Genomic DNA, 13,823 nt, shown 5'->3' on the forward strand with positions numbered 1-13,823 from the left:
TGCTTTCTTGGGCCTATGTACTGTCATAGTTGAAGTCTGGGGAAGATCCCACGTCTTTGGCACAGTGTATAGGACCCTTCACTCCTGCTCCTCATCTTTTAACCCATGCTTCCCAACCTCTGCACAGTCTTATATTATTTGCCTACCTATAGCATGCATCGTTTGGTTTTCCTAGTTAGTTCATCACATTAGAAGACACTACTCTCCAAACAGCCAGTCATGGACAACGTCAGAAAAATCACAACCAATTTAAATGTTGGGGGTTTTGAGGGTCTTGGAGTGTTGAGTTGTGATATTTTTTTAAAATCCGTGGGGAAGTATGAACAAATGAACTCTCCCAACTACAACCCTTTCCAGATAAGAGATTATCATTATCAGTAGCCCCAGCAAGCGCAAAAACCTCCTTACTCATCAGTCAGGATTCAGCAACATTCCCTCAGCATCCTTTCTCCCCTCTGCAACCACAGAATCCAGTGGAGAGCAGGTGAAGAGCAGGTGATACGCCTTGCTCAGAGAGAATGAGCATGTTTCAATATTAACAGAACATAGTACAGTTCTTTATGATTAAAATGCATCTTAGCACTGTTATTCACAAGCACTGCTACAAGGAAGCGAACCCCACACCGACCCTTCTCTGTGAATCAGTGTGCTGCAGCGTTTCATGTAGAATACCGCAGGATCAGCCTTGTGTCCAGCAGCACAAAAGGTGGGCTTGGGGCTTTGGTTTGGGTTTTTCACAACCATCAGAGAAGTAAAACAGTAGCCTTGAATTAATTTTACACTTATTTGAAATAATTTAATCTCAAATCATCTTTCTTTTCAACTCCATTTCAATCTGGGGAAAAAAACCCTCCAAAAATTCAAAACAAAAGCAACAAAAAAACGCATGAAAACCTGACAATGTCTCTTTTTGTTCATGACAAAAAAATATCACACCAAAGAGAAGCAGACCAATACTGCCTCGGGCACTCTGATAGGCCTCTTTTTGAATTACACTTTACATTCTTCTTTTGCAATACCTATAACAGAAAGAACCAGTGATAAAACCAGATCTAGTTCATCTTTTGCTTTACCAGATTCGCTCTGTTCGCACGTTAAAGTAATGCTCTGAGTAGAATTACTGACCTACACGCCAGCAGACTAAACACAGACGCAATTTCTAAACTTCAATATTGAATATACATCAGTTCAACTGTGGAAGGACCAACTGTCAGTCATTTTTGGGACGCTGCTTACAACATGAGGCAAAAAAACCCACAAAATTGCTTGTCTTAATCTACAGGAAATCTACTTTAAAGTCATTACTACTTTGTTTCTTTTTCATTTGAATGGCACTCCACAGTTCTTTACAGAAATGTCTATATCTAGATTAACAGCTAATTGCAGATGCATTAAGCTTTAAGCAAAAGTTAACGCTCATTAATGAGATTACCTGTTGTGATTAAGTAAGGACAAACAAAACCAAACCAACCTGGAAATTTTTGTGACTGAGAACTAACTAAAGTTAAAATAACTCCATTAAACAGTGTCTCACACACACAACCCTTTAACACCAAGCTTTTGACCTTGTTCAGTACAACCTCTTTGCAGTTATTGAAATAACAGTCCTATTCTTAAAAAAGCACATTAACGGAGAGTTAACTACAAGTGCTTAATTCAAAAACTTCAAATGCTGAAATATTAAATGTTTCAGTAGTATTTGGTACCTACACTGAGTCTCTCAAGAACTCTTTAAAAAGAACAACCACTCGAACTCCTCTATAAATTCAAGGAGAACTGTAAGTACAGTTAGCGAGTGAAAATAATTTGTTAAAATCATTAAAAAATAGCTGCCTAAAAAGTTTCAGTTTAGCAGTTAATTTCAACCTGCAGTTAAAAAGGCACTAGCTGTCAGTCAGTTTTCTCACCCAACTCTATCATGAAAAGAAAAACTGACAGATCACAGGAGCTTGCCTTTGTAAACCAATTCGGGAACTTTCATGCTTCTTATTTGTTAGGTTAAAGGTTAAATTGCTGACCTCTGCCCTCCTGCTTAGCAGCCTTTCCCTTTTTCTGTAAAGCTTTATTTTGGGGCTGTATTTACATGGATTAGTCTCTTTTCACGCTAAGAAGGAATCTGTTCACAGCCAAAGCCTTAGTTCTGGTTGTACAAAAAGCAGTCACAATTATTCAGCAGCAGACAATGACCATATTGTGGATTTACAAAAAAACCACCTCAGCCATGGCAAGTTCTGTCCTTGCTGCACAAAACAATAGAAGAAAAATCTTATCAAGCATTCAAGAGAAAGCAAACAAAGCAGGCCCACTGTGAACTTGATGAAGATGTCAAGCTCTTTTAAAAAAATATAAATCAACAAAAGAGTTTAAAGTCTTGTGAGTGAGACTTTCTGTGCTGAATTTTTGTCTAGTTAAACGGTGCCAGCAGCAGCAATACTAGTGCAGACTAGTAAATACTTGTGAAACAGAAAAGACTGTAGACAGAAGTAGTTAAAGCATGAAGCAAAAAGGACAAACACATCTCTTCCTACAAAATAACTTATAGGAACGGAAGAACATTCAGTTATACTTGATATTAACGTTTTGGTGTTTTATTAAATCCAGTACCATCAGTCAAGAATACACTTTAAAAAAAAAAGTTAGATTAATTTTATGATCACTTGCAATACAACAGATTTTAATATTTTTTCATAAGGTGAGCTTCCCTCTGAGTTATGTATTGTGAACGATGTTCAAACAAAACAGTTCAGACAGTGCTACTGACTTCAGCTGGGCATTGCAGGCCTAGTAAGTTCTTTGCGAAAATTTTCCACTTTGTTTTTACTTAAAAGAAAAGCAATCAAATGGAAACAGAAAAGCTGCAGCTTAAGGGAATTAGATTTGGTTACTTTTCCAGTCCTGCTTTATGAAGTTATATGTAGCAACACAATATGGTAAAAATGGGACGGGTAAACCTGTGACAGCTGAATTACAGCACGTGTTCAACAGAAAGCCTTTATTTAATGGTGAAAAACCTGAATTTTGCACTTCCTTTGTTATTCCTAAACCTTCAGTGTGTTATCTGTTTCTCAATACACAACAGGCACACCTCAACCCACAAATGTTTCCACCTTAAAAAAGAAAAATGTTGCTCCAGGAGGATACTGTTGAGGCTTACAAACTTTTGAATCGCCAGCCCTTAACTTAATCCTACTCCAGTAACTTTGCTCACATTCAAGAAAATACTTGATCTCTATGGGAGGTACTGCTCTAGTATCTAAAATGACAACATATGACACAAAGATCATGATAATCAGTAGCTACATGGCTATTTTACAAAGACAGAAGCCTGCTAGCTCTTGCTACCTGTGGAAGTCCTACCATGGGAACCATAGTGACAACTGTAGAGCAATTTTAGGGCCCAAGCACGTACTCTCCCAGTAAAGAGCTTTGATTAGTTTAAGTTATAACTTTCGTGATCTGCTGAGAAGGAGGGGAAGGAGAGAACTGTTACAGCACAAGGCTAGAACATGAAAAGTAAAGAAGGAAGTACTTAAACTACTCACAAGCTTCTAGTAGGAACAAGATTAGCAGTACATGCTACTCTCAGAGCCAATTCAAATGCAAATTTCATCCTTTCTCTCAAACAATGATAAACTACCTCGGAGTTAATAGTTTCCTTCTAAGATTCATCTCCCTTTTCAACTTAGTGGTATGTTTTTGAGAACAGAAGGAAGCACATGGCCAAGTCTCAGAGCAAGACCTTTTAAATTCTGTCATAAAAGAAGCAGTATAAACTACATTTCCTTTACTAATCCAGTGAACATTTGTTAAACTCTAACACTTACACTTTGTCCATGCTATCTCATTTCAGCTTCTAACTTACCTTGCTTAAAAAAAAAAAAAAGGAATCCTTTAGCTGTACTAAACCATTTCAGCTTTTTCCTTGAACACACAGCAAGAATTTATGCTACACTCACAAAAAGATGAAAGATGAGGTCCTTGGAGAGGAAGGCCTTTTGGCACACTACATGGTAAAGCTACAGATTTGACACACTTTTATAATGTCTGCTTTGGCGAGAACACAAAAACCCCACACAAAAGCATGCTACATCCTCCCAGAGAGGGGTGTGGAGGAGGTGACTCTAGTGAGCATTCACTTTCAAATGTTCATACTTTAGAGACTATTTTGATGGATTGCTTTAGACTAACAAATTATCTTTTTCTACGTGACCAGTTTGACAGTTAAGACTGCAACTCTCCTCCCAGCCCCATCTAACAAGAGAGAATCCTTGGCTGAGGTCTAGCAAGATCCTTAAATTTATAACATCATATTTCTGATGAACAATTTGCAGCAGTTTTAAGATCATAAAGTACTTTAAAAGTTAAAAGAGATTTCTTAAGTAGTTAGTATGCTTTCACTTTCTTTATATAGGTATTAAACTAAAATTGCTAGATTCTTTCTACTTCTGCAACGCAAAAAAACCAAACCAATATTTTAGCTGAGGTTTAAAAGAAAAACACAGTTCCAACGCACTTTGCTTGCTAGCTCACAATATGGCAACAGTATGGAACTTCATTTCTAGCAGTGCTTAAGATAACTTAAGCAGTTATAATTTGTAAAAGTAACAATAGAAGTTCTCTGTAATTTACTATCTCAATTTCTGTTAAGCTTTACTATTAAGAGATACCATAACAAATATGCAACCCCCCATTAGAAGGGCTTCACAATTTCAAAAAACGTATTTTCCCTTCCTTCACACGGAGTTTAAAAATTGGAAAATAAATCCTGTAATAAATACAACTTTATCCAAAGCATCTACAATTTGCTCTAAAATTATGCACTGCATGTAACAATTCCAATGAATGAGATCACACACCAAAATCACAAACTTATCAAAACTTACTAAAATAAGTTAAAACTGTAATCTGTAGCTTTAGTTTAGAACACTCGATATTATTCTCTTAGGAATGTGCTATATTACAGAACACACACTGCCCTAACACCAGGGAACTTAGCATTTCCAGGTTAGATCTAAACGGGTACCCTTCTAGCTGCTTGAATTTGAGAAGCATCAGCTACACCAGTGACAAAACAAACAGCACAGGCATCCTCTGCTGCAAAACTTTTGGTATCCTTGAATACGAAAAGCATTGAAAACAAGTTCATTTCATACATTTTTCTTAGGCTAGGGTGAACAGTAAAACACAACATAAAGCAGTATACTAACAGAAACAATGGCAAGACCTTAAACCTTGCACATAGTGCTCAGAAGTGCTATAACAATTTTTTAGTGTCAACTAAAACAAATGTCTATTGATTTCTCCCTAGTCATACTTAATGACTTAAGTAGAACAGCAGAAAGGCAAAACTAATGCAATTATAGATGGCATCCAGAATATGTTACTGGTATCTGCTGGCCAATAAGGTGTGAGGTCAGAGCAGGTTGTTCAGGCTGTGATCCAGTCCAGTCTTGAAAACCTCCAAGGATGGAGAACGCACAATCTCTCTGAGCGGCCTGGTCCAATACCCATGACCGTCCTCACTCTGAACACATTCCCGACATCCAGTCAGAAAGCCTCTTGATCCAGTCTATGTCGCTGCATCTTGTCCTCCTGCCACGCACAACTGGGAAGAGCCTGCATCTCTCATCCTGATGAACTCCTCATGGGTATGGAAGGCTGCTACTCATGTACCCTGAAGGCTTCTCCAGGCTAAAACAAGCCCAGCACTCTCAACCTCCCTTCATAGTGTAAGTACTCTAGCTGGCTTACCGTCCCGGTGGCCCTCCACTGAATTGGTTCCAGTTTACTGGTGTCTTTGTTGGAGCCCCAAACAGATTTTTTCCTTCTGCAGTCACCTGGATAACTAAGAGGGCACTCTCCATATCAAGCACTGCAGCAGGCTGCTCAGGGATGTGGTGGTGTCACCATCCCCGCAGTTATTTAAAAGACATGTAGAGACATGGGATAGGGGTTGACTTGGCAGTGTCAGGTTTCTGGTTGAACTCTGTCTTAAAGGCCTTTTCCAACCTAAATGACTGTATGATTCTGTGTGATAGTCACTGGATAATACTGCATTCATTAGTTTCAAAAGTTATTAACCAAATAAGCATTTGCAAGATTTTTGACATTTACATGAGCCATAAAGCTACTTGAATATACAATTATCTGTCAGTAGTTAATAACACAAGTCAGTATGTGCCATTTCAGCAAGAAGTAAGGGACGGAAAACACCCTTCACTACTTTCTCACTTTGAAAAACTTTGTTAAACATGTCTGATAATTTGTTCCTTACACACATTTTATATATTTTGCTTTTCTTAACAGTAACTGCTCCTCACCAGGTAACACACCTTTCCTGACTGGTCTTCTGGCAGAGAACAGCTAGCCAAGAATTAGAAAAAGACTACATGGAGGTCTCTAGGTCTGTATTTCTAGAATGGCGATTTCCCTGGGATAAAAGCACAGCTGTTGAATATAGTTGATGCTGCAGAGAATCAACCAACAACCTTCATTTAGAACAGAAGGACAGAATAAAAGGTGCCTCTTAGGTATACAAAAATTGATTGGGAAAAATCTTTTAAAAGATAATTCAGAGAGAATTGATAACTTTGGAATATATGAGTTATAAAAACAATCACTACATTTTTTTTACTCACTAAAAACAATTTCTGAAGATTTTGTACCTACAAGTGCATACAACAAACCTAAAAACACAAGTCAGTGAAACTCCCACAGAATCAGTTAGTTTATAGAACAAAATGTATACTAAATTCTCCAATTAAAAACCTGTAAAGTAGTTTCCGTGCTTTTTAACCCACCTTCCCACAGCAGGGAATTAATCCCTCCAGGGGGATGCAAACAAACTTCAAAGAGAAGATTATACCCAGACACTAGTACTGTACAATGTAATGTTTATGGTCAAATTTGTTCAGATTTTCTGGCACTAGAATCCAGGTCAGATGTGCAGAAACAAAGCCTAGTTATTAAAAGGGCTCCTGCAGTTACATCAAATAGTCGTGATGGCATATAGCAGTAGGACAAGCCAAAACTGTATTCCAGTTACAACTCCTACGGAGGCGCTGGCAGTAAAGGAAAGAGTTGCAGCTATTTGACTTTTACCGTTTGTAGCAAACAAATACAGATATATAAAAAGAGGTAAGTGGCTTTCCAGTCAACAAAGTATAAAAATCCTTTATCTTGATTCATTATGACATGCATACAATACACTCATGCTAATTTCATAAAAGATAAATAATACTTCAGTATACATTGACTCATCACAATTATTTAACTTTGACATCCCTCCTTCTGGTAACATTCTAGAACTCACAAAACAGTGATTATGAATTTCAGCCTTTGCTTTTCCTGATTATTTCATCAAGTTCCTCAGGTTTAGGACAAAATGCAATCAGAAACTCACAAATGTATTTACATGTTGGTTTCACCAGTTATGGGATTCATTTAGCATAAACATAGCAATACTTATCAGAAATAATATTACAAAAAATATTTGTGTAATTATGGCTTGATAACAATGTTTGGTGAAAACAGTTAACGAAATCATAAGCTGTGTTCACAGCTTATTTCTAGATAAAATCATCTGATCAAAAGAAGAATTCTGTGAACAAGATAAAAATACTTCCGTAGACAAGTAAGAAAGAAGCAAAACTAAGTCCCACACAAGTTTTAAAGTATTTTTTTGGTTTAAAACTACCCATAAGGGCAGCAAACACAAATCTGAAAACGCATTTACTTTTTCAACTTAATGAAGTTTTATTTTAAAAGATGAAAAAGGCAAAACAGTCAAAGAAATGAGAAAATTGCACACAATCAGGAACTTCATTATTAGTCCAAACTATAAAAAACTGCACAGAACCAGTGATTAAGATATACATGTTGTTCAACATTTTAAAGATAACTTCACTCTCTCACAACACACGGTTCTTAAGAATAGTTTCAGGCGATAAACAGGTAGAGTTACAGTGCGAAACGGTACCTTTCCCAATGGAACCGATTCCTGAATAGGTTACTTCTGCATATACTTCAAAGGTAGTTTCCGGATTTTGTCTGAAAGGGAAAAAAAAAAAAAAAAAAAGAGGGTATTTAGCACATCGAGAACTTTTTTCCCAAGTGTGCTTTCAATTATTCGGTCAAAAAGAGTTCTAAATATGCATACATCACAATGACAATTTGATAAAACTAGATTTCTTGGTTATAGCCTGTGATGATTTCAGATCACATCTTTCTGCCTTACTAGTGTGTAACAAAATACGACTGCAGCTCAGATAAGTCAGTGTGCACAGGGTGTCTAACAAACTGCCACAGAGGAAAAGAATCAAAACAATAGAAACCAAGCACTCAGAACTTCTAAGTCAATTCAATTGTTGTGACTAGTCTGCATTTCTAGATATCAAAATATCACAGGCCTATCAATCAGAACTTTGCCAGAAAAATAAAACCATGCCTTTCATAGCACTTTTCAGAATGTGATTCAGAGAATCAACAGTGACTTCAGTTCTTGGCCACAAAGGTAATTTCAATTACACATGCAACTTGAAAAAGCAAGTTCTTTTTATTTCACCTTTGCTTTCAAATGAGAAAGTAAATTACCTCTGTGCTAAATACAGGGATTGTTTCCAGGAAAGCAAAAATAATCCTGACTGCTATTTTCTCTTCACCAAACTGAAAACAGTCACATTGTCCAGCAAGGGACAAACCCAGATTCACACTTTCATTACTGTGACCCCTTGAGTTCACTTTATAGCACCTATTGATTCAGGAGGAAGAAAGAAGGAAAAAAAAAAAAAAAGCAGCAGTCAAAAGGATGCAAAGTCGTTTTACACATACATTATTGGAAAACTTAAGAAGCTGTACTTAAGATGAAGACAGTACCCCTCCTTAATACTTGTCAAAATATTTCTACCTCTTTGTCAAAAAAAGGCTATGCAGAAGAATATAACAAATGCACGATGAGACTTTTAAATCCAGAAAGCTGCCAGATGCACATGAAATAAGGAAATAGATGCAACAGTCAAACTATAGCAAGTTCAGCTACAAAAGGTAAATGAAGCTTGGGGAAAGAGACTTACTTGACTCCAGAGTTATAAATATACCAATAAGAAAAGTAAAAAGTTAACGATCTATGACTCAAGAAAAAAAAAAGTGTTGTACATTTTCAGTTCTTACAACTCCATAAGTGAAGCTCTGGAATTATATTTTGCAAGAAGCATATAAAGGCACCAGGTGATTATATAAGAAAGCATCTTTTGAGTTAAATTTCTGACTAACAATCTTAGCTACTCCAATATTTTTTATGAGATTAAAGACAATCACATATTTGACTGTAATTGTTTAGTTACTGAAATGAGGATTTTGGAAGTCTGAACATGTGACACTTTAGTCTTAGATTCCCTGGTTAAAAACAAGAATCAAAACTACATAATTACTGCCCTAAACTTATGGCTACTTTTTCAACAATAATATTGTCTCCTCTGCATTTATGTAAATGATCAAATATTAGAAAAATTGTTGAGCCACAATCAACTTTCAAATTTTGTTAGCTCCCTTACAGCTGTGAATGAAAATAATGATAAAAAACAGATAAATGCTAGAATTTCCTATCTGAATAGTGATTTTAAAAAAATGAAACTTGTCTTACCCAGCATCTCAAATCAAATATATAAACATGCCAAGGAGTTCAGCTTACTCTTCAGAGAATTTCTATTATTTTTAATCCTACTTTAGCACCAAAAAGGGATTAAACTGAACTTTTCTAACGATGCCACAGGCCTACTTAGTGCAACTCAAGTGGCTTTAAGCCAAACCCCACACCTATTTAAATCGCCAGAAAAGCTACCATTGGTTTCAGTAGCGTAGGATCACACTCTGCAGTTTTACAGAGCACCTCACAGGAGCAACAACATAGTTCACAATTCAATTAATGTTAATTTAATTTGCCACCAGCTCCCAACCGATTTGCCTTAAGTATCCATTTGTCAGAACACTACATTCATAAGTTATGAGAAATCTAAAAGCAACAAATCAACTATTAGTTTGCAGCATAAGACAAACTTGCACAATTCTCTCTGTGTTAGTTAGCGCTGCTGCATACATATAGCCTGCTTCAAATATGGAGATTCTTAGCTACATTCCTACAATCATGGTACAGATGAGGATGAAATGATAGCCATGTGACACCAGAAATATATTTTCTTCCATATATATTGCTGTGCAACCTTATCTTACCCTCCTTGTTTATATCTTTATTTTTAGCACCCTGTTACCTTAATTAAAAGTTTATAAATTTTATAATATTTTTTATAGCTAATGGATAAAATAACAAACACCTTTTTAATATTATGTTAGAGCCTGTGTTCAAATTCTTTAGTGAAAACACTGTATAACACAGCTGGCAGGAGCACATACTATATACCAATACGTTCATACAAAAAGACATCACATTTTGTATTTTTAATATTCCATGACAAATGTCCACTTATTTCTATGAACAGTGAATTTAAAGTAGCTTTGCCAAGTTAGAAACTTAGTAGTAAAGGCTGCATTCAACAAGCTAACACCTCAGCATAAGAATGAAGTAATTGATGAATTCTGACTATTTCATAACTTTTCAGCAGAATTAAGGAAACAAGTCACTATGAGACTTCATACAATTTGTGAATATAGCATAAACATACATCACAACGTGTATATTTTGCCGTCCATTTTTATGACTATCAAACTACCCTGCAGACTTCTAATGCCACCTGTGCATTGTATTAAACACACACACTGAGTTTTCTTTCCTCTCAATAATCACTTAAAGACCTACGGTCAGTTCTCAGATGAACATACAGATGCAATTAAACAAATACGTAGGACACATATGTACAAAAATACATATTACCCCATTTATGTGATAACTGGATAAATTCAGAAGGAAATGCATTACTACTTTTAAATAGAAACTTAGGAAGGAGCTCTGTGATAAAAGAATGCTTTTATAATAAAAGCTAATTGTAAGAATTACTTCAAATGGCTCCAAACAGAAATAATTTTAGCATCAAATCAATCCATAAAAATCCAGTTTCACCTTGAAGTAACACAGTATTTGTAATACAATATTTATGTACCTTTTACAATCAGAACTATTAGTTTTTACCAAACTGCAAGAACTTTGTGCAGAATAAAGCTAAATGAAGAAGTCCTTCTCCAAAGCTATATGTATGGAAGTACACATTTTACATACCTAAAGCCCATTTCAATTGTCAGGCATACGTTTTTCTACACACAAGAAAATGTAACAGCACTTATGACAAAGTATCATTCTACTTAAATTGAGGCATGAGAGGAGTTGACAGTGTCTGATAATTAGTTTTCTTGCAGGAAAAAAAAAATAGTAGAAATCTACAATTGCTAATTTAATACATAAATTGAATTCAAACCCTGATTAATTTCCAGATATCTAACAACTTCTGCCTGGCACTCTCTAGGCAGATAATACTACATTTCAGTATATAGTAAACTTTGCATTAAATATCCAGAAGTATTCACAAGTTAATATTAGGGATCTGCTCTGTCATCACTGAAGTACAACCACCCTTGGAAAGGAACATCAGGTTTTGTATGGTGCAACACAATTCTGCTGAACAGACTGTATTGACACAATGCTTTAAAAAAAAAAATTTAAAAAAAATCCTCTCTTGCAATGTCTTGAGTACTGAAGGTTACCAAGAAGCGACAGCAGCCAGGTTAACTAGATTCCTATTCTGCATTACTCCGCTGGCACAGAGTGCCTTGCACGTACCATATGGCATGCCCCTGCACGAAGGGTAACCCAGCAGTGTAACCCAATACTCAGTTTACCTTTTTTTTGCCTGCAGCTATACAGAAGCCAAAAGCTTACAAGATCGCTGGCAACTTCTTGATCTCTTTCATTGCAGTCTGATGCAGCTACTGATAATTTTCTGTAAGCGATCTTTTGCTCAAGTGATTTGTCACTATACATCCATCAAACACGTAACTGACACATATGTCCAGGTATCATGCAGAGCCTATCACAGTGTGTGCAAGTGATCACACGCCCAGGAATTTAATACTTCTCATAATTATTGATCTGTAGCAAGAAGCAAGACATTTGACTGCTGAATTTTTGCTAGGGCTCCAACATATATTGGCAACATGACTAAAGAGGCATGCCTCAGTATACCCAATTTTAAAATTGTTTTATCATTCACCCTCCCACCTGCCCCAATAAGGGAGTTTACTCATCAGCTTGAAAATCTTTGCTGGATTAAACATCCAGCTCAGAAAAGCAGGCCAGAAAAGCCTCTTACTCAGATAGGCTCATTCATTCTTCATACATTTGAAGATTGTTTTGAAATTTTGTCCTTACTCTACTTGGGCACAGTGTTCCATTCAAAGTGGAAAAAAAGTAATTTAAATGTTGCTCAAGACAAAGTTGCTTAATTGCACAAGGGGCAAAACACTTCCTCACAAAGTCCAAGAGGAAAGAAAATAATTCTTATATAGGGTTATCACCTGTGTTTTCCTGGTGACAGAGAAAGACACAGGCTTTGCCTGTAATCGTGAAAGACACATTCACACTGAAAGACTTTGCACAGAAAAAGTCCTAAAGTCCATTGGCTGTAATAAATACTTCTAACTGCTACATCTCCTCACTGACACCGGTGAGGTTTCCAGTTGAAGTGTCTCATCTGAGTGATCACATTCACACTCAGCAAAGTGTATGAAAAGCCATTAAAGACCAAATTAGCAACAAAAACCCCAAAGATTGTAAACATAGCTTGTAGATTCAGTATGTACAGAAAAGAAACTACATTTTAAGTGACCACCCGCCTTTTAATAGATTTAAGATAAGGTCACCCTAAGAAGTAATTTCAAACCACAATCTTGAAATGACCCAAGCAAGGACGACCACTGCAAGATCCTAAGTTACAGGTATACCCTGTTCTGCTACCAAAATAGTAACAATTTTAGATTCTACCTGTATTTGAATGTAAGCTAAGAGTTTAACTAGTTGCTCAGACTTCGATTTTTTGTAGCAATAATTGAGAGCCCATACACCAAAAGGTGCAAAAAATTATCCCCACAGTATCTCCCAAGGGAGAGAGGCTCCTTTCTGGAACCAACTACTCACTTTGGTGCTATCATTACAAGTACTCACCACCCACTGACATTTTCCTGAAACACCTGGCTGGTTAGACACACATTTACGTCTATCGTGCCTACAGGCTTGGCAAACTGAAGACGTAAGGACACTACAAACTATGTCCCCTCCAGTCACATATTCAAGTTAAACAAAAGAGGTGAAAAGTTAAAGACCCAAGTAATCCTGAAGAACGTTGTGTTCAAGATTAAAAAAAAAAAGCAACTGCTCAACTGCACCTATTGAAACTGCTGAATAAAATACAACCTAACTGTATCTCTCCACTCTGTCGCACCCTTCACACACACAGATGTCAGCACTCCCTGCCTGGTGATAGTTTTATGACACCTCTACTTGTCTCAGAGGAACTGAATTTGCCTGGAATGGCAAATGAACGAACCGAGGTCTTTAAGTGACAATACCAAGCACATAAACAGGGCTTACCAATAAACCAACATGGATCACCTGCACCACTCTTCTCCTTGGCCACATCCCCTCGCTAACAGTGGTTCCGGGAGGGGATGTGGCCAAGGAGAAGAGAAAAGACACCACAGCGAGCTTGTCCCGCTTTCCTCCAGCACACTCCAGCCCAGGCCAGGAGGCTTTAACCTCTCCCGATCCCACCACACCCCCACACCAGACGTCACCGGTGCAGGCAGCGAAGCCTTCCCCACCC

General features: G+C 36.9%; 1 protein-coding gene across 1 annotated transcript in view; it reads right to left on the reverse strand.

Moving 5' to 3' along the window:
- The window catches only part of LOC104271878 (DENN domain-containing protein 1A-like), a gene marked incomplete at both ends in the record, with an annotated part of 102,486 nt that extends 94,437 nt beyond the window's left edge, over positions 1 to 8,049 (reverse strand). Inside the window, one exon of the mRNA XM_009866693.1 lies at positions 7,979 to 8,049. Within this exon, the coding sequence (XP_009864995.1) occupies positions 7,979 to 8,049 (71 nt within the window). The remainder of the gene's footprint in view (positions 1 to 7,978) is intronic.
- Positions 8,050 to 13,823: the final 5,774 nt, after the last annotated feature.

This window comes from Apaloderma vittatum, unplaced genomic scaffold (assembly GCF_000703405.1).
Source record: "Apaloderma vittatum isolate BGI_N311 unplaced genomic scaffold, ASM70340v1 scaffold16383, whole genome shotgun sequence".
NCBI classification, from domain to species: domain Eukaryota; kingdom Metazoa; phylum Chordata; class Aves; order Trogoniformes; family Trogonidae; genus Apaloderma; species Apaloderma vittatum.